The sequence below is a fragment of the Seriola dumerili genome, unplaced genomic scaffold (genome assembly GCF_002260705.1).
Source record: "Seriola dumerili isolate Sdu_G_001 unplaced genomic scaffold, Sdu_1.0 BDQW01001299.1, whole genome shotgun sequence".
Lineage (NCBI taxonomy): Eukaryota > Metazoa > Chordata > Actinopteri > Carangiformes > Carangidae > Seriola > Seriola dumerili.
Genome location: NW_019175554.1, coordinates 1,519,670 through 1,545,127, shown reverse-complemented (window position 1 = coordinate 1,545,127; position 25,458 = coordinate 1,519,670). Strand labels below are relative to the sequence as shown.

Sequence of the window (25,458 nt, the reverse complement as noted above, 5' to 3'; positions counted from 1 at the left end):
TCTGCCAATGATGTCAGTTCTCATCATTTTGAATTACCAGTATGTTTTATGGTTGTGATGTCGCTCGAGGTGGAGCACAGGGTGCAGTTTCACACATATAGACATGCCTTACCCCCACCCCCATAATTCAGCGCGAAGACAGAGCTGCTAAAGGTCACAGGCACCGGTGCGACCAATGAAAATGTTTAGTCGCACTTGACAGATTTTTGGTCGCACTCTGGAGCCGCGCTCTGTGCAGATATTACCTTGACCCTCTGTGTTTGTCATTGAATGAGCCAGTTTGACAGCTCTACCCCTGTGTGCAAAGCATCTACTTCAACCCAGCCATCAGCTCTGATTATCAGAGATTCCACAGTCAGAAATATTATATCCCGGTAGATTAAATCTATATTCCTTCTCAGATACAAACAAGGAGTTCCCTTTCTCTTAAAAAACAAAAACACTACAATGCAAGCAGGGCATTAGTGCTCGTTGGAAATGTCTGTCTAAACTCCTAAAGATACATTTTTCCTACAGAACAGTTGTGCAGTCGGTGTGCGTATTGCACACTGAGGGTTACTGAACCTTCACACAGCTGTTGTGTACATGTGGTGTCCTCACTGACATTAATCTATGCTTGAACCACAGATTTTTTTTTTTTTTTTAAATTAACAGCCTTCAACTTAGTCCACAAAAAAAAAGGGATGTTAAAAGCTAGCATCTTCCCGTATCCACATACCACATACTTTAGCCATTAACTAGTGATGCCCATGTTGGAGTTCATGGATACAACATTGCCATTGGTTCCCCTGCTATTGTGAGGCTTTGCCAGAGGAGTGTGCACAAATTAGCATGTTCTAAGTGGCAATATCCCTATCAGTCAGAAAATAATTGAACAGTCTCTTCCTTATTAGAAATAATGGTTACATTAAACTAATTAAATGCATTCTTAATTAGGCTGAATAAACATATGTGGGTGGTGTTTGCACAAATGATTTGCAATTGCTCATAACCTAAACCCATAAACTGGAAGTCAGTTGTAAATTAACTCATGAAGTTACTCTTAACTATGAATACTTAAAATTAATATTTGAATTCAATTCTCTTGCCAAATTGTGATGGTGCATGTGGCATTGCCTTTTTTCTAACTGAGCCACAGCAAACCAGTGAGAGGAGCCCAGACAACAACAACAACTAATACGGAAATTTATCATGTGAAATAGCCCAAACTGTCCTAACTTTGGCAGAAAACTGTGTGCCCATGTATGACCTGAACACTGTAGCAAGAATAGCAGCTGATTGAGGAAAATGTGTTGAAATGTGTTATTTTGACCTTAAAGTGTACAGGAAACAATGTGGCTTCATTTCGCTCACACTTGATTATTGCTACTGGCTTGGAGCATTACACACTGCAGCTACAGCTCAAAAAGCTGCAGCCATGCTCCTCACCGAGTATAGAGTGAGGAGACACATTATCTTCATTTTGGCCCTCCGACACTGGCTTCCTCTGAAAATCTTTATCGATTTGAATTCAGTTAATTCTGGGCTTTTAAATCAACCTGAACACACCTGGAGATTAGCTTGCAATGTCTGTATGGATCTTCCACTGCTTAGACTCAGATCAGGGAGCACTGGACTTGATCTGTTAGAGCTCATAGACTGCGGAGTGAAGGTAGAGTTGTGCCCCAGTAACCTCTTCTATAAAAAAATTCTGCTTTATTAAATCAAAATTGTAAATAGCCATCAACTGTTCATGCTTGTGTTTTTGTTTTTAAGATGTTGTTCTTTCCTTTTTCTTTTTCATTATTATTCATTCTTCCCCGAAAGCGGTGGTTGTATGAGTCACTTGACAGGACTGACAAGCCGGTGGTGTGTGCTGTGCTGTGCTGCGCTGTGCTGTGCGATTAATGCTTTCTTCTCAAACACAGTGAGTCACAGCGGATCGCATTGTTTTTGTGAAATCGATTAAGATAGGCTTTTTTAATGGTCCATGTGTGTTCTAGGGCAGAGCATCACTGTTGTTTACAGAGACGTAAGCAAGGGGCCAGTCAAAATGTTTAATCCTTCCCTCTGTGGTACATCTCTTCACAGTGACAACCAGGCAGTGTGAAGATAGACAGGAAGCACGAGAGCATAGTTATAACACTGATAAGCATTCACATGTAAACGCTTGTGATATGCCAGGAGAAAAGCCTAACAAAACGAAAGAGAAAAAGATTATAATGAGAAGCCGGGCTTAAATCAGGTCTGTCCAATTTGCAGAACTGTCTCCATGCTTAATAAGGTTACATCAGTGTTATGTAGAGTCAACTGAATGGCTGTTAGTTGGAAGTGAAGCAGGTGGATATGACCTGTGAAAGTCCTAATTAAAATGACTGGACCTACATTGACATCGCATTGCTGGAGGGTGCCCTACATGCTCTGATAAATAAACAAGCACTTGACACCGCTTCCAAGGCTCGGCAAACCCAGGAGGAGGCAGGTTGTGATGAGGCTTTGTTTGAATAAAATCTTTATGTCAGGCAGTATACAAAGTAAAGGAGGGACTATAGAACTGAACCCATTGATAGGGCTTGTTTTGTTTTTGTTTGGCTGAACCTGAACCTGTAGGTTTTGAGGAGATTTTGAATGAGTGTAGTTTTAGCTCAGATCACCCTGAGTGAGTCATCACCCAAATCACATTTTCAGTACGGGCAGTAGCTTCAACAGAAAATTGTTGAAAGGTAGCTTCAGATTTTTTTATCTGAGTACAACACTCACATGCAATATGTATGCTGAAAGAATTAGGGTTCAGTGTTATCGTCATCATCCCTCTTCTCTATGCCAGTGAACGTAGCCATAGGAACCTTTTCTCGGTGGCTAATCAGCTGCCTTTTTAGGTAAAGTACCTTATCTTGCAATTAACTCACTTCTTACGTATGGGTGTAATTATTGCGTTTGCATAAAACTTCTTAGCCTAATTCGATAACAAACAACATTGTGTCGGGTTACTAAACACAGGCTGCTGTCTGATTCACTTCAGCATGTGACACAGCTTCATAAATGTGTCGTAGTTCATCAGCGCATTTACTTCTCATAACTGTGGAGAAGTGATAATGTATGCTGGTGCACATTTTTATTCTAAGCATATAAGGCTGTGACTTATGCAATGATCGCAATATATAATAAGTGTAAAAATAAACTCATATATAATGTGTCTGAAGGAAAACCATCACTGTTCTCAATTTTTACCAAAGAACCTGTACTTGTTATGATCAGATATTTAGAGGTTTCTGTAAAGCAGTGCAGCAGTGAACTCTGGGCTTCCAGTGAGACGAGGAGAACTATTCAAACTGGAGTCAGACTCACTGCCCTGGGCGCTCGTGTAAAGACTCATGGTTAGATTTAAGTCTTCACAATTCACCCTTAGCACCCTTAGTGTGTGTGTGTGTGTGTGTGTGTGTGTGTGTGTGTGTGTGTGTGTGTGTGTGTGTGTGTTTGTGTGTGTATTTATTTATGAACAAGTGTTTGTTTACTGCTGTAGCTTGTGCTCATACTGAACTCTTGACACTGTTTATGTAGACTGTATATATGTTATACACATGGAGAACACTGCGTTATACTTAAATGGGTATCAATTAACAAAAATTAATCATAAATGGATTTATTTATTTATTTGCTTATGTATGAGCTGTCCTTCCTTCCGGCTTCCGGTTCATGTGTTTCCTGTTTGCAGACCCTCGATTGTCAAAATGGACCATATCATTATCACAATATCAATATCACATTACTGTGTTTAAATTTTAAAGTGTAAGTAAAATAACCACCAACGTTCTGATCTGATCTGATCCATATTTTTTGTCAGTGCCAGGGTGCTGTGGGCCATCATGAGCTACACCAGCGTGTGTTAAACCTAACCGGCTTTGGTGACAGGATTACCACATCAAATGTGAGGGTAGTCTCCTGCAGTGGCGTCCTGTTGGTACAGGCCCTTTCATGTCCTGTTAAGACCCGAGGCTTCACTGTATGCACTCCCTCAAATCCCCAGTGTAACTAGGACATGATGAGGGTTGTGTATGTGTGTGTACATGTGCGTTCACTTGGTGACTTATAAATGTGTGTTCTTTTTTTGGCCATTACTGGTGTCCACATGCACTTTAACATGAGTAACAAGAGCTTTGAATTTAACTGGAGGGTCAAGGAAAAATAAACACTGTGTTTTTCAGAATAGTTATTTTTAGTTATTTATTTTGCCAAAAAAGGCCAAGCTCCCAACATTAAGTTTACTAATATGAACTCAATGTCAGGCTGAATGAAGGAAGTGTGAAATGGTTTTAGAATAGTGGTTAAACTATGAACTGGAACTATATTTGAGGTGTCTAGATACTAAAACAGATACATGCTGGTTAATCAAAGTGTTTTCAGTGGCCATGGCTTTCCAGCTACAGAAGATATATCCAATGGAGCTAAAGATGGCTGGGACCAACATACTATATGGCTTTAATCCATCAAAGGCCGAATAACCCCAACTTATTTGTAGTCAAGTGTGTTTGTTTGTTTCGCCCAATATCACATCGACAATCTGCTTTCCAGGCTCACAGCAGCAACAGTTCCTGACCCAGCATTAACCCTCTATTAAAGGAAGAACAAAATTCTGCAAATACCTGAGGACATGAAGGGAAAAAAACCTCTGGAGGAGAAATTTAAAGGAATATCTCAGTAAGAGCTGTAGGTCGGAAAGTAGCAACCGCAAAACATGAACAGAAAGTTGTAACAATTAGTAAAAATGTAACATACAGCAATGGGATTATAATTCTACAACAGGATTACAGCAGATCCATTACTAATGTAGCAAATCCAGTATAAGAAGTCCAATAAAATATGTCAAAGAAATGGGTATGGAGAGATGAATACAATAAAATATGTAAATCCAATGAAACAATTTCAGAATAAGTTTGTCACATGATTCAGAGTCCAGGAAGCCAGGGAGGTGGGATATGGTTTAGGGGAATGGGTGAGTGGTTCTGTGAAGTGTTTTAATTAGATAACCCCGAGGTTTACCACTTTAATATCTACCTCTCGCTAAATTGATTTTTAAATCTCATTGAGAGATAATTTTCAGAACAGCAGCTGGCACATGCAGATGTGTGCAGTATGAGGTGTTTACTCCATTCAGCTATAACTTTATTGAATGAACCACAGGCTACTGTGGCATGTTGCCAAAGCCAAGATAAAGAAATGCTGCTGCTCACTGGGTTATTATCCTCAGGCTTGGTAGAGCTAACTTGATAGCTCCTGCTCTCTCTCACCTGACTCTCCACCAGCCTCAAACAGCAACGCAGTCAGTCTCACGACCGACTGCCAGCCGCAAAGCACGCTGTCTCCAAGATACACAGTGCACCCGTGACTGACAGCTAACTTTTCTACCACTGCAATACTTCAGAGTTCAGTGTAATGTTAGCAGCTCTGTCTGTTTGTTTGTTTGTTTGTTCGTTTGTTTGTTTGTTAACATTGCAACAACTCAGCCCAAACTCATGAGCTAGTGGCAGAGATAGTGGAGTGGCAAGCTTTAGCAGAAGTTAGTCCTCATCTTGAAACGCCTCTTATAAAAAGTATGGTTTAAAATACAAACAATACATTTAAAATCAAACCTCTGTGTTGCTTGTAGTATTGTTGTCTATTTATATTTTTGTACTGGAAGACTATGGCTGACTTTCTTACAGTACCACAAAAATGCTGTTCTTTATTTTTCACTTGGATGATTGACTGGAGAGGAGTCCCTCTCTGCCTGGTACATGCAGCTTTAGCCTTGATCTTTTAGCTCTGTCATGTCATGTATGTAGCCATCATCATCGTGCATGTATATTTAGGACTCCTGCTTTTCAAACAAAATGGCTGGAAACAGTAAAAGGTGAGCTGGAGAGGGAGCATTCAGCCAAATCATGGTGATAACGTAGATAAGCGAGCTAGCTAACTGCAACAAATGCTAAAATCTTCTAGCAACATTCATAATTTTAGCAAATAAAATATATGGTTATCACTGAGAAATGAGAGGCAGGTTTTGTTTCCTTCTGTGTGAAATCAAAAATCCACTGTTTTAATGGTAAATCTGCCACTGTTATCATTGTAAACTATGTGACGTGCTAGAATGGAAAGCTTAACAGGCATCACAACATTAACTGTAAAGGGGGGTTTAGCAAAATGTCATTATTAAAAGTAATTTAAAAAAATACTGTAACAGTAACCTGCAGTCTGTATTCTCAATACATTTGAGTGAGTCTTGGCTGTGGATATTGTATTCCTATATAAAACGGGGTGAAATGCAACCCTGGGGAACACAGTTATCTCTGAGAAAACTGACTTATAATCCTTAGCATAAATACATTTTGCTGATTTGCTAAGAGACTGCATATGTAAAACTATGTGCAGAACAGTTACCACTGGTGAAAAATGTATTAAACCTGATCTGCCAGGGTGCGTAGATTACTACATTTATAATCCCTCTACTGTTTGAAATATGCAGTACATCTAACAAAATGTACAAATTATTAAAGGAGAATGTGTAAATAGATTATTAATGTGACAGAATAAGTCACTGCCGGAAAGGTAACTGACTATATTATACTATGAAGTACAGAGGAATAGCAGCCGTTTAACACACATCTATTCAAAGATGTTAAGTCGACTGTGAGCAAACTCTGATGTAAAATTCTGATGTAATCTGAGTTCTTTTCTATAGTTCATAGTGTCATTGACAGAATTAGTGTTTTTTGAGTGTGTCGCTAATTTTAAGTGTCAAACATTAACTCAAGATCCATTTGCTAGCTTAGTCTTGGAAGTTTTAACTTTATCACACTGATTTCAGCAGGTGGAGTATGCTTAGTTGTCATGGTTCTGTTGACATGTGAGCTTAATAGCACTGATTCAGTCTTTCATGTTGGCTTAAAAGTGAAGCATCAAATTTCATTATTGCCTTTGGAAATAACAGTTTAACAGAACAGTCCAGATTAAAGGTCTATTAAGTATTATAGTTTTTGCTGGAGTTTTTATCTGTAACACCATCGGGAATACCGGGACAAATCCCAGTGGACCGGCGCGTGGGTGGGCCAGTGGACTGTCAAAAAATCCATAATGTTTTTACCAGCCCTGTCAGGTTCTTTACCGACCCTCTGTGTGTGCCTGTCAATTGGGGTGCCACATGAGAGCGTACTGGATGCATGTTCCAGGATAGGGCTGACTGACCAATCACAACCAAGTCTCAGCTCCCCTGAAAAAACTCAGCTTCAACTGTATGGTTCAAAGACTTCAGCCAGGGCAGGTAACTTCCTAACGGAGCAGTCATTATAAATATCATAGGGCTCTTCTCTGAAGTTGAAGTAAAATATGTACATATTTATATACTTTGGCAACTCAGCTGAAATATTACTGGGATTAAGAATAGAGGCTTTGGGCTTTGCATTCAATCAGATGTTGTTTTTGAAATATATGGGTATAAATTGTAAAAGGCAGATATTTTGCAGTCTATGCTTTTCAGAGCCTTGAAGAATTCAGCGACTGAAATTGGTTCAAGTCCAAAACAATTTACCAAAAAAATGTGATGCTGTTGAAAGCAATAGAATTTCACAGAGAAGGTCATGACTCATAAACAATGTTCTTTCTTGCCAAAATATATTTTAACACACACACACACATATGCACGTGTGCGCTCTCACAATGAATACGTCACCTGTGTAATACAGGGCTCAGTTTGTGGCTTCATTCCGTTTTATGGATGCAGGCTATAATACCTATGGATGTGTTTGTTTTGAGGTTTTAAGCAGTAGATCGCTTTTGCTCTTATTCTCACTCACTGTAAACATCATATAGCCGAGCACATGCTTATTTGGAACATTTTGTGCAGTTTTTGGAATTTTGTAATCTATCAATGACAAAAATGCATTCAAGTTTTTTCTGTAGTTTTATAGGAGGTAAGTAAAAAAAAAAATTGGTTTGGCAGTTAAACGTGACTGAGATCCAGTGGCAAACCCTCCAACTTAGATCAGGGTACTTCCAGCAAACACAATTGTCCATGTTCAGAAGGGGAAGCTGGTGAGGGATCATGTACTCGTCCATGTCCGTATACATATTCATCGCATTATCCAAAAAAATTTTTTTTTTTTAAGGAATTGTTCCACATTTTAAGAAACACGCTCATTTGCTTCCTTGCTGAGAGGTAGATATCAGAATTGGTGCCACTCTTATGCATACACAGTGAGCATGAAGCTACAGCCAGTTAGCTTAGCCTAACATACAGAAATAATAGGAAACAGTTAGCCTAGCTTTCTTCTAAGATAAAAAAAGAAAAGAAATTAGCAATGTTAAAGTTCACTAATTAACATATATCTTGTTTGTGAACTCAACAAAAACTAATGTAGTAATGTCTACTCAGTAGTCATGGGTCGAAATGTCAACATGGGCGTCATGGCTGGTGTGATCTCATGCTCTTGAGTTAATCATATATTGCATTTGCAATTGTTACTGACTTTGTCTCAACACATAGAGACTATCTTGTCTTGTCTGACAACGACCATCACACCAGCTGTGATGCCTGTCATCATATTGACATTTCAACCCATGAGTACTCAACGATCATTACTACATCATCGCAAGACTCCCCAGTACTCATGTACTCATCTTCGAACTCGGCCTTCATTTCAATCTCAACTACTCACCTGTTAAGTTTCCTGACTGTATCTTGTACGGCTGTCACGTTGTTGTAGTGATAAAAATTTGTCCATAGACATTTCAACACCTGCCAAAGTAGTCAAAAGCGTCCCCCACCACAGTAGGTGTCTCCAGCAGTACATTTTGCCATGATGACGCACACATACACCAGCCACACACACACACACACACACACACACACACACACACATGAGCTTCTATCTTTGTGACGACACTTGTTGACATTTGTTACCCGCTTACCCTAACCTAAACCTAATTCTAACCGTCACCTTGAAACCAGGTCTTCACCCTCAAACAGCCTTTTAAAGTTGTGAGAACTGGCCAAAATGTCCTCACTTTGCTAAAATGTCAAAAATGCATTCAAGTTTATTCTGTAGTGTTGCAGGGGGTAAGTAAGAAACAAATTGGTTTGGCAGTTAAACTCTAAAACTGGTCCTCACAAAGACAGAAGTTCTCACACACAGACTCAAAAGGCCAGCCACACTTTCACGGCTAGTAAAAACTAGTTTTTCATGTTTATAATTAGAGAGAGAGGGAGACCAAGAGAGGGAGGGAGGTAGACGGTCTTGTTCAAACCTCCGCTCCTCATGTTTTTTTCGCCTGTTTGCTGGTCACCCGGTCAAACTTCTTGCTGAGTCCAGATGGAGTCAGTCGGGGGTGACGGCTCATGCCAAATATCAAATTCAAAACCCCAAGTCTGTCTTGTATGAATCAGAGATGAACACAATATGGGTGGAAGTGGAGAAGAAGCAAAATGGAAAGGAAAAGAACTCCAGGCAGTCCACCAGTAGCCTACTTCTCTCCTGCTGGACCACAAGAACAGAAGGGGAGTGCAGTGTGTGTCTTAGTCCTTATTCGAGATGGAACTATGTGAATCTGTTGTATTCATGTTTGTTTTTAGGTTTCTACAGCTTGTATCACTGACATTTTTCCTGTTTTAATCTATATATATATATATATATATATATATATATACATATATATATAGAATATTTCTTAACTGAAACAAAAACTGTCTCAGGTATTTTTTAATTGATTGTATATTCCCAATTAAGTTTTTTGGAATCAATGTAATATACATTCTGAGAACTACATAGGATGTGTGTATCTCAGTGTTACAAAGAGTAACAACTTGGCAGTTCATTCACTTCTCAACCTCTCTTCTCAGCCATTAAAATGCAAAATGACCAACCTAATACATGTCTGTCTTCTGTTTTGTCCCACGGCAGGTGATTGACATCAGAGAGAGGTTGAAGGAGTCCAGGAGGTTCTGGTCCAACCTGCCAGACGATATCTGTGCCAAGGGCAAGCTCACAGAGTCTGACGACGAGCAGTGCTGGAACAGCCACGCGAAGGGCAGGTGAGGACTTCTGCAACTCTTTCTTACCACAGCAAAGTCTCCCCGCTCCACAGTTATCACATTTTGCCTGCCAGGGATTAAAATAACCACACTGTGTTCCCAGATTAACACTCTCTCTGTAAGTACAATGGTTAGTGCTTATATGGAGAACTTCTATATAAGCTCTGAGGCTCTAATACCCAGGGGGCTGTAGAGTTTCCAACACCTCTTATCACCACCGCAGTGTGTAGCGTATTGCTGAGCCGTACAGTAGATTGGACAGTAAGTTGTTTTCCCTGACAGTGAACCAGAGACACTGGCAAAGAAAATATATCACCCCATCACTGTGGCCCTCTCCAAGTAGCAAAATCACCAGATGGTGCAATAAAAGACATGTTAATTCACTTGTTTGTGCCAGTACCTTTTTTAAGCATCATTCTAAATCTGGTAGGTAAATTGATTTCCTAGAGATAATAAAACGTCAGTAACAATCAGACCATGGGAGGACTGTGTTAAATCGCTGGATACTCCTCTTACTTAAACACAAACTACCCACACTACATTTTTTATAAAACTAATTAGATTAAATACAATCTTAATGGTGACTCGAGACACATGTACACATGTATAAACAGAAATAAGACTGCAATCACTGCAGCAAATAATTATTCCCAACATGAAATAGACTATTTAGCCTTTACACACTTATGTTTTGTCAGATTTAAGCAGCCATCATGAGGAAGAGTAGCCATTATAATTCTGTCTGATTTCAGTTGGTCTACTTTTGGGTTCTCACCTTGTCACACAAGATAATGAGATATTCAAACATGTTCCAAAAGAGATTATTAATGTGCGGTCCTGCGGAGAAAGCAGGGAAGCAACTTCCTGGTCAAACACACTTGAAAGAGATGGACACAATGGCTGCACAAGAGGCTGACACAGCAACCACACTGGCAAATAACAACAACTCTATCAGCTCTGCAATGTGTGTAATTTGATTAGATTGCTTTGGTTTGGCAGAGAGCTCTCAACACACGGCAATTTAAGAAAACAAATCCAAGTAGACACAACACAAGTAAATGAAGGGGACTTGATCACCGCTTTGATAAGATATATGATCTCATTTTAAAAGAAACACTGCAAATTTGGGGGGGGGGGGGTTGCAGTTATTTTTTGTTTTAAATTTGTATTGAAGATGTTTGCGATGTTTGCGATGTTTGCGATGTTTGCGATGTTTGCGGTGTGATAAGCTCAGCATCCATACAGTAGATTGCCTCTGATTCAGTCTCATTGATGCTGCTTGATAGCTTAATTTAAATGATCTTCACCTCATTAGAGACTGTACTACTTTTATTTCAGGCAGTTATTGGATGGTAAACTACAGAGAAATCTAGCATGGACTTGAAAAATATTCTTTGGTGCTTTATATTTGATTTTCACTTTTTTTTTTATTATTATTATCTCAAGGGACGGATTCCCATTTGATTTGGTGAATGCAGACGGTTGAAGCCTCACATTACCTTCGGCATTTTAGCTTTGGCTAAACTTTGCAATACATTTTTGCACGGATTTAGGCCTGTGAATTTTGTCCTCTATTTCAAAGCGATCTCTTTATGACCGGTATAGAGACGGGAAAAAAATATATACAGCCACTCTTTCAAGCATGTGATTTGTCAACCAAGCGTTTTGTAGTAAATCTAGAAAATATTACAATAACAATAACAATAGTAGTAGTAAACCTACAAACACTAGATGTTAGATCAAGATCTTTGGTGTGTGACCTGTGCAGATATTTCCCTGAAGTGGTGAAGGAGGGTCTAACCAACCAAGTGAGCAACCCAGAGGTGGATGTGGATATCACCAGGCCTGACACACTGATCCGGCAGCAGATCATGGCTCTACGTGTCATGACCAATAAGCTAAAGAACGCCTACAATGGAAATGACATTTACTTCCAAGACTCCAGTAAGTTCTCCAAACTCTCATGAGATAAGAATAATTAAAGCAAAGAGAGACAGATTTGTCTGTTGATTTCAGTCACCATATGGTAGTTTTGACACACACATGCATACGTTCTCTCTCTCTCACACACACACACACACACACACACACACACAAGAACAAGAGCACCCCCACAGAAATATAAACTGTTAATACCAAATAAGATCTCAAGTGTCATCGACATAGCAACTCATCATACAACTCCACAGGATGCATCAGTGTTGCACGGAGGCAAGACTGACATTATTAGGAGAGAATAAATAGCTGCAGGTACGGTGACAAACAGTGATGTACTCCTCTAATGCTGCCGTGACAGAACCCATTCTTTCTGTCTGACTCTGTGGATCCTCTTGGGCTGACAAGATGGGAGAATGTCTTAGCTACAAATAAAATGTGTGGCTGCATGACTATACTGCCCCCAAATTTTGTACCTCAACTCCATTTTAGTTGCTGTCACAATTGTTTTTCTGTTAGCATTGGTTAAACATCACAGACCCACTGCTGAAGCAACTAAAATTGTTGCATAGAGTTGCTGCAGGTTTACCCACTCACACACTCTCTGTTAGTGGAACATCCTCATTTAAAGATCAGCCTTTTGCGCACACTGCTATTTATAATCAGTTTTTTTTTTTTTTTTGCCTTTTTTCAATCATGTAAAACCTTTTTTATGCTCTGTATAACTTTAAAGGCCCGGCCACACCAGCACTTGTAACAAGTAGACATTTTGCATTAAAGTCAGTTCATTTCAATAAAGCCGCCCTGAAAAGCAAATTCATTTATGAGGGCTAAGTAAAATTGTTTTTCACAGGAATGGAGAGTCAAAACAGAGGGCGCTATCATTGCTTATTAGCTTTGCTGCACAATCCACTTTTATGCATTTATTTATTTTTATTTATTTTTCTCTACAGAATTATAAATTGCTCTAAAAACAAAGCATGGTTTGCAGACAGGTCAGATGTATAAATACAGCTCTGGAATAAATTGTGAGAAATCATTGTCCCAGTAGCGATCCAAGCTAACTGACTATGCTAAGTGACAAAAAAACTAGCTCATAGAGCTATAGTATCTGACTGGTGCTAGCCTTTTCTCAGCTTGCAAGCGAATTAGAAGATAGCTCACCACTAACAGTAGTAGTAGAGTAGCTGTGCGAGCAGTCACCAATGGAGGTGTTCGTTTCATGTACAAACAAATCTTTAACACCAGCCCCCAACATACGCAGCGTCAGAGGGCCAGCTTTTCTTTCTAATGCATCCACTGTTAGGCCTCTAGAAATAACTGAATCAGCAGGTAAACACATGCATGCTTGGATGTTATTATTGTAATCCATAATGAAGTCCTTATAATGCATTTAAGAAAGTCCAGACAATCTGAAAATACGCTCATCTCAGCATATTTCAGCACTCTTTTCTCAACATAGCGTAATTACATACAGTATTTTTCTCACAGTTTTTAGGTCTTCATTATACCCTGGACAAAGGTGGAATGCAATCTTATTCTGGCTCCATTTGCAAAAAAAAATCAAAGAAATTTAGAAACATTCAAGCAATATGAAAATAAGAAGGAAGCCCCTATTCTATTAAACCTGAAAACACAGAACACAAAAGTCACCTCTGTTGCAAATCGTTTGCTGAAGAGCTATCAACCTTACAAACAGTGTTTGGCCTAGTTTTGTACTAAATTGAATGGAACAGGTTGAACCAGCAACAATCTAAGCTTACTACAGCACCAAGCCTAACAGCGTTATGAAGGAGATGTGATCACGTATTTGGAAAGTCAGTGACTGTGAATCTTTGAATTGAGCTGAATGAAACGATTCAAATCGGCAAAGTGAGTTATCAAATTCTACCATTACCTGTATCACTGGAATGCATGAGTGAACTTCTCTGTACCACTTTCTGGAGAAACGAGAGCTTGATTCTGTATCCTCACTTCCCCATTGCCGTAGACCAAACTAATAGCTGCATTACATTTATGTAAATTTTAATTGATGTGATTTTGTTGCTGCAGGTGACGAGGGCAGTACCTCTGGCAGTGGCAGCGGCTGCTCTGACGGCTGCACAACAGAGTTTGTTTTTGTCGGAACAGAGGCTCCTGTAATTGGAGCTGACAGGAGCGATGAACGCGCAGCAGCAGCAGCCGCTGGCAAGTCCCTTTCCCGTGGACCCTCCCTACTGCTGGTGATGGCCGCCCTCACACTCCCACTTTGGGCAATGCAGACTCACTGGAGATAATACACGAGTGTGGCCTGATCCCTGACTTTTATACTGTTACATACAGTATGTTTAACAGCAAGTTCTACTGCTGTTCCCTCACTGGACATGTAGAACCTCCTGGAAACCTGTCAAGAATGGCTTACTGTATGGTAGGACTGGAAGTGAGTGCAGTGCTGCATCCTGCTCGTCCCCCAAAGAATGTGCGGTGCCATCACTGAACCAGCTTTCACATCTCTGAAAAAAAAAAGAAAATGTGGTGTTTTTTCATTATTCTAAAGCGGATTTTGAAAAAATGCTTCTCTTTTAGAAAGTCTCACCATCTCAAGATGGCTCTGTCAATGATTTTCCAGATGAAGGAGAATCTATTTTTCTTTTTCTTTGTATGATGAAGTTGTGAAATCGAGACACCCAGTTTATCCTATTAGTCTTCTCCCCCTCAGACAAAAGGAGAAAGTCTTACTGTGTGCATGCGTGGAAATGATGTTAATTGACAAAAAAAAAAACATTTTTTGGGATTTTCTTTTTTTTAATGCAGGCTACACGGTTTTGGATTGGTTGGTACAGCATTGTCCAGTGCTAGCAGTTCACCTGGTTTCCCGTTTGGTCATATCAGTGCAGCTTCAGGAAGCAGCAGTTCTTACAGCCACTTTATAGTTGCACATTTGATTATCTCTAAGAAAGTGCCAGTGTACTGCACTAAGAGATCTACTTTGCACAGATTATTTTTGTTGGCTTCATAAGTTTATAAAGCTTCAGGAAACATCCACCCCATAGAGAGAGAAGATCTATATTTTCAGATCATTTAACTGATTGTATTGTACTTAAAAACAGTTGGCGTATGTATTCCACAGGAAGGTACTGTAATGTAATCTTAATGGGTTAGTTAATGGCTACATTTTTATAAATGTATTATTTGTTTTTACAAGTTATTTGATCACCGTAAAATGACAAAAGAAAGTTTTCGTAACGACAGAAAGCCATTATGCTACAATTGCCTGCTAACAATGTTCAGTTACCTGATTTACACTCTTCTGTTTGTGCATTTAACATGCATCTAAACAGTTCCTTCTTATTTCTCAGAGGACTATATTAGAAATATTAGGTATATGTTAATGATATTTTCAATTATTTTCTTGGCTGCCATACTTTAATTATAAATGATTATGATTTATTTCCTATATTTTTCATGACATTTATATTACATATATGGGAGGTATGGAGAAATCGTAACCCTCGTCCTGTGAGCTCACATGTAGCCCTCTGACAGGCTCTGCAGATTTACCCACTCACATCTAATGAAGCATCACACTGAAATGCGCATGGTCTTGTTTGGCCAATGAGAACTAGGGATGTCACGACACCAGAATTTTGGTTGTCGGTACCAGTACCATTCAAATTTCACAATCCTCAATACCAAATTCGACAACAGAGGCTGCTGTGCACACAGTGTGCTAACATGTGTGCACATACACACATCTCCATATAGCCAGTGTGCAAGCAGTAGTTTAAATCAAGTTGACAGACATGGTGTAAAAATATCAATTTCAAAAGTCAGTGTTATATTTATCAGACTGAACGGTGATAATGTTAGCTTGCTAATGTTGTGAGCACCCAGCTCACATTATGAGCTGTCGCCTATGTTAGCCTAAACAAAATAACGTTAGCCTGTGAATGTTGTGTGTGGAGCTTTGCTTTGCTACAACAGATGCCAGCTGTCACAGATTACAAACTATAATGGTAACATTTCAGGACATGAGCATTTTGATGACATGTTGTTTATATAAATTTAACCACTGAAACTCTCTCACCCTGAATTCTGTGTACAGATGTGTATTTCTGTCTTTGGGCTCCTTAGATAAGGTTGAGGTGTTTCCTCCTTTGATTTGAAATGCTCTATGACACTGTTTGCATTCTGGCTTTTGGTGGTCTATAAACTGTCTCTGCTGATCCTCATCAAATGCAAAATATTTCCTTAGACCAGTCTTGGTGTGTTTTTGTTTTTTTCCACAAGTTGCGGTGGACCTGTTGCTGCAACCGCACTTGCTGCTCATCATTCCGGGTGTTATTGTTTACTGTGCCTGCCTCCGTCTTCTCTTTGAATTTGATGTCAGACTAGAGCGCTCGTCGGGTTATTTTACTGTCCCCATCAGTCCTGGAAGAAACGCATGTTAATACTGTAGAAAAACAAGTACCATGACATTTTCAGAATTTTGGCATTGACTTGGTACCAAAGTATTGGTTCTCATGACATCCCTAATAAGAAAAGACCCACCACCCCTACTGGCTACAGGTTGTACTCTTACCGGACATGTAGAAAGTCAGCAGCTGGAAAACAAGCAGGGTGCCGAGGTTAGAGGGCTGTGACTGTGCTTTTAGAACTAGTGTTACTATACATAACCTCCATTTTATCTCCTGCAGGCTTTGACCTCTAACAGGCTCTAGAGGCTTAGGGAGCAAAGCCAATAGCTTGCACTCTACCAACACAACACAATGGCAATGACCTCTGGTCACGCAGAAAAGGCAGGACCAGAAATGTTGCAGGCATACTGCTAAAACAAACCAAGGGCAAAATGTTCACTGTTACATGAAAGAAGGCCTTTGAGGCAGCCACCCTCATGCTGGACTCAGCCCATAAGCACCTGAAATGCACCTGAAATACTTGCACATAGCCAATAATTCTCTTGTCTCTACAGAGACCCTACCCACAGCCCATTGCTATAACAAATTGCCATCTGAAGTGAGCATCTTAAAAAGACCGTGCATTTAACAAGTTTCCTGTCTCTGTCGCCAGCATGAGGGAAGATTGAAAAAAAGCTTCAAGCTGCACCTTCCCTCTAAGACCTGAAAAATATCTGATGTTCATAGGCACAAATGAGAGGCACGGGCGAACAGCGGCACTTCTGTGGTCTCAAATGAGCGAACAACTAGAGTTGACTGATCTCTGCATTGACAAGGTTTGAGGCAGCATCAGAGTTGCCTCACAGACAGCACCATAAGGGGAATCTCTCCTCAGTGGGCTCGTATGGCTCACAAGAGAGACCCCAAGCACCACAGGAATCCCACTGCAGTACATTTGACCTGTGTCACCTCAGTGTCTGCAGAAACCGCCTAAGGAGTAGGTAACTGAACAGCAGCCTCCCACCAAAACCAGCGTGGTAAAATTAAATCACTGATGCATAATCCTTAATTGTGGAGTGTGACAGGAATGAACAAAAACTGCAGCCTGAGGAGAGACAGTGAACAGTGAACTGATCAACGAAAAGTCGCCCCAACATCAAACTGTCCAGTTCAGTAAAACAGTGCAGATTGTTCGTTTCCATTCACTTGTTTTTATGCACATGTTCAATTTGCCCATGTAAAACCTGAGTGGAAATGTTGGAAAACCACAAAAAAGCTTTTACTCTTGGGTGAGGTGAAAAGTTGGTGTATAGATAAAAACAAAGTGACAAACTCAACTAATCTCAATTACATACATAAAGCATGTGACGTTTGATGGTCTTGATCTTTCTCATTGTCACCTCTTCTGCGATAGTTGAATGTCACAGGACTGGAGATTTAACGCCCTCAACTGTCTTTCTCAATGCACCCAACTTCTAATATTTACATGATATTAGCTAATGGGAACATGCATTCATTTGCTGCATTCTCTAGGAGAGAATTTTAAGATGCGGGTTGGTGAGTGCATTCTGATTGGCATTTTAGCACATAAAGGGGTGAGTGTGCAAGCATGTCGAGCCTTTCTAGATCTAAGCCTGTATGAGATAGAACCAGGGGGTGCAGTGGAAACTAAACACACGTAACCAGAGTTTACCCACCTCTCAAAATCTAAAATAGTGTTTCCTCAGCTGTTTATGCAGACGTTACATGGGTTACACTCTATGGCAATTTTCTCTTGGATGTTTTGGATTGCTCATGTGTGATCTGCAGGATCACGGTGTCGTTACAAAAGCCCACCACCCAACTGTTAAGGAGCGCTGAAACAAACGAGAGATTCAGACGAGATGAGACAGATGGGAGGTAGTTAAACAGGATGGATATATAGCAGTAACTATTTATAATGTGCTGAATATTGAGTGAATTATTATTACAGTAACTAGCTGTCAGAGTTGATGTGCAGCAGCAGGTTTCCTGAGCTTTTTAGGGTTTTACCCACCGAGGAGTAGTCCTTGATTGCAGATAACTGCAGTAAAGGACATTTCATGTAAAAATCATGGTCTGTCACATGGGGCCATTTGAGCTCATGAAGCTTAGACTCATAAATCAGTTTTAGCTTGAGACGTTGACATCGCTGACTTGATACAGAATCTTCTGACTTTTAGAATTAAACACAAATAGGTGTTTTGTCCGCACTTTTATTTTTGCTGTGCAGTGCAGTGTCATATTGTTTCCCAAAACTAGACCCAATTGTGCAGTAACAGAGTTGCATTCAGATGAGCTTTGTGCTTTGGTGATTCTATAATTGGTAAATGAAATAAATATACAGTATATAACAGGAAGGGTCGATTAGAAGTGCAAATAAGTGGGTTATATATTTACAAGTCTAACAGCCATATAAATTCAGTTTTCAAGTATTAAGAAAACATTGTGGAGGCAGTTATTTCTGAGTTAGGGTCAGAGCTGAGGCAGAACAGTCAGTACAGTGTGTGTTCCATAGTAAGGCAGGACGTTAGCTGTGTGGCTTCAGATACTGGCATTGTTCAAGCTTTGGCACTGCTGCCTCCTCAGTGAAGCTTAATGGCTACATTTGTGAAAGTGTAAAAACTGCGTTAGCATCTGCAGCCATACAAAGTTTGGATGCTCACGAAAGAGAATCCACCACATCTGTCATGGCAACAACAAGACTTTTGGATGAGTGAGGGTGAGGCAGATGTGTACTGGTGTTCCTGAAATACAGTAAAGTAAGTGAATTAAGAAAAGACAGTTTCAGAAGAAGATCCAATTTTCCCAAAGAGCTCGTATCGTTACAAACAACAGTCTTCTCTCATCACGACAAGAGGTATGTTTGCCATTTTCCACTGCCTTGTGTATTCCTCTCTCCCTCCTAACAAGCTATGTTACCCCGGTCAGACATGCAGTTCAATGTCTGAGATGCTTCAGTGCTTAACTTAATTTGTTTGTGAGCCTTTTTTCTTTTCTTTTTTTTTTTTGTCTCATTCATTCTCCAGCATTTGAAAAACTGAAAAAAAAGGAGTAAAATTGTGGTTGGCTGAGGTTTTTTTTACAGAATGTTTAGAACAAAATGTGTTATGCAAGGTCTTCTCCATTTTGATGTTAATCGTTTGCTGCACTTTTGCTAAAACATATGCTGTGAGTGTGGTACTGTTGTGATTTGCAAAATCAGATAAGTAAGGAGCACATAAAGGTTTCTGGAGCTGTCAGTGCACGCTGTTTAAAGTGTTTGGGGGGAACTGAAGTTGATAGTTATACAAGCAGACATGCCTTACCATTTTTTAAAATACTAAAATGGATTGCTTATTTGGCTTTTGTTACACATTCTTGTATACAGAAAATAATACAAAGGTGATAATAAACATTTTAATAAAAACAACTTGTTTACTGTAGTTTTCTCTATTGTGTCTCCATTTTGTCATTTCAATGTAAATATGTTGTTTTGGGACACTGGCTGAAATGACTGGGAGGTAGTCTCAAGAAATCAGATATGCTTTTAGAGAGAAACTTTGAGAAATTGATGGAATTTGGTATCCACTCCTCTCTTACCTCAAAAGAAGCCATGCTCTGTCTTCATAACATCAGAAGTTCTAATGCATCCAAGCTTTATATTTAGTGAGTGGTGCTCAGCATGGCTGAAGAGTGTTTTCTGGCTGGAACGCAACAGTGGGGCCAGCCCTATAATCACAAATGTCGCTGACTGACTGACTGACTGACTGACTGACTGACTGACTGACTGACTGACTGATTATATTTCCACCACTGGTCAGTGGAGCACCGAGCCGCAATTTAGTAAACCACTCTTCCCAGCTGCCCAGGAATTGCAGGGAAGCAGAGTACTTCCAATACATTTAGCCTCGCCTCCATTACTGCAAATAAACTACTTTCATTACATGAATCATTACTAAAGGAGACATACGAATAACTAAACACAAAACTCACAACACTGAGCAGGAGAGACGGAAGGAGAGAGAGAAGTCATCAGTAATGAGGCTTCGTAATAACTGCTATGACCAACTACATATCAAACAGAGGGAGTTACACATAAAGACCTGCCTCTAATAAATGTCTGATACTTTCTGGAGTTGGAAGTAAATAAAGCCTAAATTAATGTGTATCCCAGACGGAGGCTGTGAGCTGTGTGAGAGATGAATTAAGAAAGATAGTCTGTATTGGGGCAGGTGCCCTGGTTGCTCACCTGATGGAGTGTGTGCCATTTGGGCTTAGTCTTTGCCCCGGCTGCCTGGGTTCGATTCTGGCCTGTGACTCTTTGCTGTATGTCATTCTCTCTCTCTCTCTCCAATTTTCCCGTCTTTTTCTCACTATGACTGAAATAAAGCCAAAAGCCTGAAGAATTAATTTTCCTTAACACATAAAGTAACGTGCAAGCCTTCCACCTCCTCCTCCACAGCAGACATTTTCACTCGTCATGGTATGAAATGCATAGGGGTTACTAATAACATTAACAATGGCTCTGTTCTATTCAAGTGTTCCAGTGAGACAGGACAGTGAGCCAGCACTAAAGCAGCTAAATGGAATTCAGCCAATATTAATTTTGTCATTTATGCCCGTAATTTTCTTACTGTGACATGGTCATGTTTTCATGGTCATGTAGAGCAGCTTTAAACAAGTGGATTTAATAGGGGTTCTTTCACAATTCATTCACTAGCAAGTCTATCTTTTAAACATGGAGTGATTATCCAATGCTAGAATCTGAAGTAATTACCTTGAAACACAGATGAAAAAAAAAAAACAGTTTGACAGGACAATTTAGAATAGATTTACTGCATTTATTAAGCCTGTTTCTCTGTTGAAATAACTATGATACATTCTTTTGTTGCCTATTTTGTCTACGTCAGTGGGTCCCAACCTTTTTTTTCTGATGTACTCCCACAGCCCACCCCCACAGCCCTGTTAGATGAATGGATGTTAGTTTGTTTTTTAACACTATTCAATATAGTGGATATTGCTCCCGTACTTCTTTTTTTTTTTCACACAATTACTATCATTATAACCAATGATAGTACAACATACTACCACATGTAGTGGCAGAAGCTGGACGTTTCAACCATTTATCCATTACTTTTAGCTTCACCATTTAATACAATGTTTTAATCCTATTTTAGATATACCACTTATTCAAACTGTTATCAACTTTTAGCTAACTATAACCATTTATTAATTTGTTAGCTATAACTATTAAACTATTTATTCAATACATTTAGTTAATTATTTTAACTCTTATCCTCTTTCTACTTTTGCCTGTCTATTTATCCATTTACCAGTAGTTTTAGCTATACTTTTCAAATGTTTCTCAACTATATATTCAGTAGAAAAAGAAAAGATGCCTAATTTTACCTAGTTTACCTTGTAAGTTATGGAGAATGGGTCATTGGCACAGTTTATTTTAGTTCTATTTAAGACATATGAGATTCAACAATGACCAGATTACCATGACTTTATGTTTATTCAAATTCGCTGATGAAGTACTTAAACTGGAAGATTGTGTGAGATTTGTGTGAAAATATGAACCCAATATACAGATTGTATGAGGTAAAACTATGTAAAACACCAAATTTCAAACTTACTTTCTCCATTAAAACAGCAGATCACAGTGGAGGTTCTGTTTTAGATATTAATGCATTTTCGGAAAGCATGATGAGAGGCTGAGCTAATACAGTTCCAGGCAAAATTACAGACCACTGCTTATGAAATGAATCCCTTTCATTAAAAAAATTATCACTGCATGAAAACTAATGAACTTTAATAAACCCTCGTTTTAAAAAGCAGCCTCTTTATGTTATTGTGTCTTCTCTTTCTGTCCTTTGTTCTCACCTATTCTACACAGAGCTTTCACAAATTACTTTGAACTTTAAAAATGGGACAAAAGACATCATTGGTGATATATTTTCAGACTTAATGTGGCACTGAGACTTTAACATTCAAACTGAAAAGTAATACAGTACTATACTGTATGTGTTATCATTGACACAAATAATGTATTCTGTCATACATTAAACTTACGTCACATTTGGATTTCTTTATTTATAGAATTATGTAACATATTCAAATATACTATATGAAAATATGAATGCAAATGAATCTTACTGTCAACTAGTATGAACTCTTTTTTTTTTAAATTGCTGCATATATAGCTAATTACATTTCTAGCATCAATTTGCCCATCATTATATTTTCCTTTTCCTTTCCTGAATGTGTTACAATATTTGCAGGAGATTACAGAACCTGGATTCTACAAATTTAATGAAATCCAAATGTTCTGTGCAATATATTTTACCCCCCCCATCAAAAGATGAAGTGAAAGAGAAACAGGCAAGAAACAGGTAGTGTCAAGATAAGTTGAAATTAATGTGTTAACTGCTACCAGTTTGATGACTGATAGATTTATCAGTCATCAAACTTGGGCTGGCATCACATTTTGTCAGGGGAGGTAGCAGAACGTCTGGTAGACAGAAAAGACAGGGGAAAAAAAGCTCACTGCATTGCCTCATTCAGTACATCTTAGCAGCTCCCCCAAACATCCATTTATTCATTTTCACATGACAACATCAGTGGGAACAACACGAAACGGCTTCACATCTGAACCAGAATTATTCATTATAATCTCTCTTTCTGTCTGTACAATTATTTATGTGCTTCAATTATGGATAAAGCAATGTGAAAGGGCCAGACTCCAGATGAAATACAAAAAGTTTATGGATTTCAAAGACAGGGCTTAGTTTTTAGTGTGGGATCCACTTGATAATTTTGGATTGCTTTTGGCTAAACCTCTGTGACTGTAAAATGAATTAATTTTGCTTCACTGTAGTGCTGGAGAAATACTGTACAGTATATGTTATAATGGCAGCTGCACCAACTGATCTGCTGGTATTTTTTTTAATTAATTGAAACCATTTGTTCCACATTTTATATTTGCATTCAGAATATTTGAATAACTTTCACACAACTGGACAGTTTTAGAATTCTATTAATTTTAATGATTATTATTTTCTCTTGCTGCCTCAACAAATGGCTGCAAAAGCATGCAGGCCATAATGTTACCAACAGTCGGCAGAGATGATTATGGTCAGTTGGTAAATACCAAGGACTGTATATAAATATAATAATCTTTATATATAGTGTATTGTAAATACTGCAGCACTTAAAATACAATTAGGAAATTGATACATATATTTAACTGTCTTGCTGATGATTTATGCAGCCGTCCACATCCTCTGCTTCAGTCTAAGGATACAAATTAGCAGTTGAGCAGCTGACATCAAAGAGGAGACGGGTGCTCTTTTAGTAAGTAATGGTGGAACTGTGATGTTTGAGAAGCTGTATGATCATCTGTGTGTTTATGCAGGGCTGTAACCACCATTTAAGATAGTGGTTGGTTCCAGACCTGGGGGCTGAGATCCCTTGCAAGGTTGCAAGGTGAATCTGGGGGTTCACAAGATCAGTAAAAGGACAGGAAATAATTAGCTTAGAAGTTACTGGCTTCATTTTTTTCAGGGGGGAGGGTCTCTCTGATGTTGATCTCTGATGTCAATCCCAAATAAACGTCCACAAATCCACTTAGAAATCACAGAAGAGCCCCAGAACATGCCTGAGAATCATCATATTTTACACAGTGTCAGACTTTGAAAAACGCGGTTACAGAGAAAAATTTCAGAGTTACAATAATTACAGCTATGACACAATTATATTTCTACCATTGAGGAAAAGGGTTATTATTTATTTATTATTATATTTAGACAATTATGTTACAAGATTTGCAGAAAACATATTCTAACAGTTACATTGATTTAGAAATTGTGATTGAAAGAATTTACACATTTTATTATTAACAGCCGATGATTATCTTAGCATAAAGACTGGAAGTAGTCTTGTCGTCACTGTGAGGTGCAGGGCAATAAACAACATCTTAATTAGTGAGCATTTTATGAGCTGGTATACAGATTTAACTAACTAGCCATTTCCAATATTTTTGCTAAACTAAGGTCAGACTAATTGTCTGCTGGCTGTATCATAGACTACTTAGCCTACAGACATGAAAGTGGGGTCAATCTTCCCCTCCAACTCTTGGCAGGAGCACAAGTAAGTGTATTTCCCAAAATGACGACCTATTCCTTTAAGGCAGACTTTGGGCTACTTTATTAGGCTGAGAATATGAAATTATATTTGTATTGGTTATCTTCTCCACAGGTAGGCTAGAGAAAACCAATAGTTACAATCTAATGTTGTTTTCCTTTCATTAATTAAGGATCTTTTTTAAAGATCTTTTTTTATTGCAACCACACAATCATAGTAGCACTAGTTTAATTAAATAACTGTAATGTATCAGTAAAAGAGGCTCGGACACAGCAGGAACACTCGTATAATTTAATGTAATACAACAGCATTGCAATAAATACCTTTGCGAAATCATAATTTCCTCAAACAGACTGCCTAACACAACAGATCTGACAATGACACCAATGCCTTTTAATTGCCCTTCACAACTCATAAAACTCAATGTTGCCTCTGAAAGTAGGGTGGTGACTGTAAATATTAAGGTCTGAGGACATTGTTAATGGATTCTCTGATGACACATTTCATCCAGGCACTGATTGTAATTGCTTTTTACATGACAAGTAATAGTGTGAGGGCTTTAGAGACAGTGAAAAATCCCTTGAAAATAGAGACCTATGAAATTAAACCTTGGTTTTCAATTTACACTCCCTCAAGAATTGAGCAATTAAATTGATTTAACCCAGTGTCGTGTAGTAAGACATAAATAAGTTTCAACATTTCATATCTTTTGGAGAGGCTTCATAAAAAAGTTGCCTTTTGTAGAAGATGTACTTTATGCTTTAACATGTAAGACCAGATGCTGTTCCCTCCGTGTGTTTACGCTTCACTTCAAAACCAACATGGCAGGTTCAACACACCATCCCACTCAGCCGATTCCTGTGATGTTGATATGACCTTGGCTGGCAGTGTTTATTATCTTTGAAGGGCTCATTCAGTGCCCGCAATTCAGAATGATTAAACTGTTAAAATATTATCATG

General features: G+C 38.9%; 1 protein-coding gene across 1 annotated transcript in view; it reads left to right on the top strand.

Moving 5' to 3' along the window:
* The window catches only part of LOC111238404 (glypican-6-like), a 127,694-nt gene extending 113,441 nt beyond the window's left edge, over nucleotides 1-14,253 (top strand). Inside the window, exons 8-10 of the mRNA XM_022767883.1 lie at nucleotides 9,912-10,042; nucleotides 11,811-11,986; nucleotides 14,030-14,253. Coding sequence (XP_022623604.1) covers nucleotides 9,912-10,042; nucleotides 11,811-11,986; nucleotides 14,030-14,253 — 531 coding nt within the window. The remainder of the gene's footprint in view (nucleotides 1-9,911; nucleotides 10,043-11,810; nucleotides 11,987-14,029) is intronic.
* Nucleotides 14,254-25,458: the final 11,205 nt, after the last annotated feature.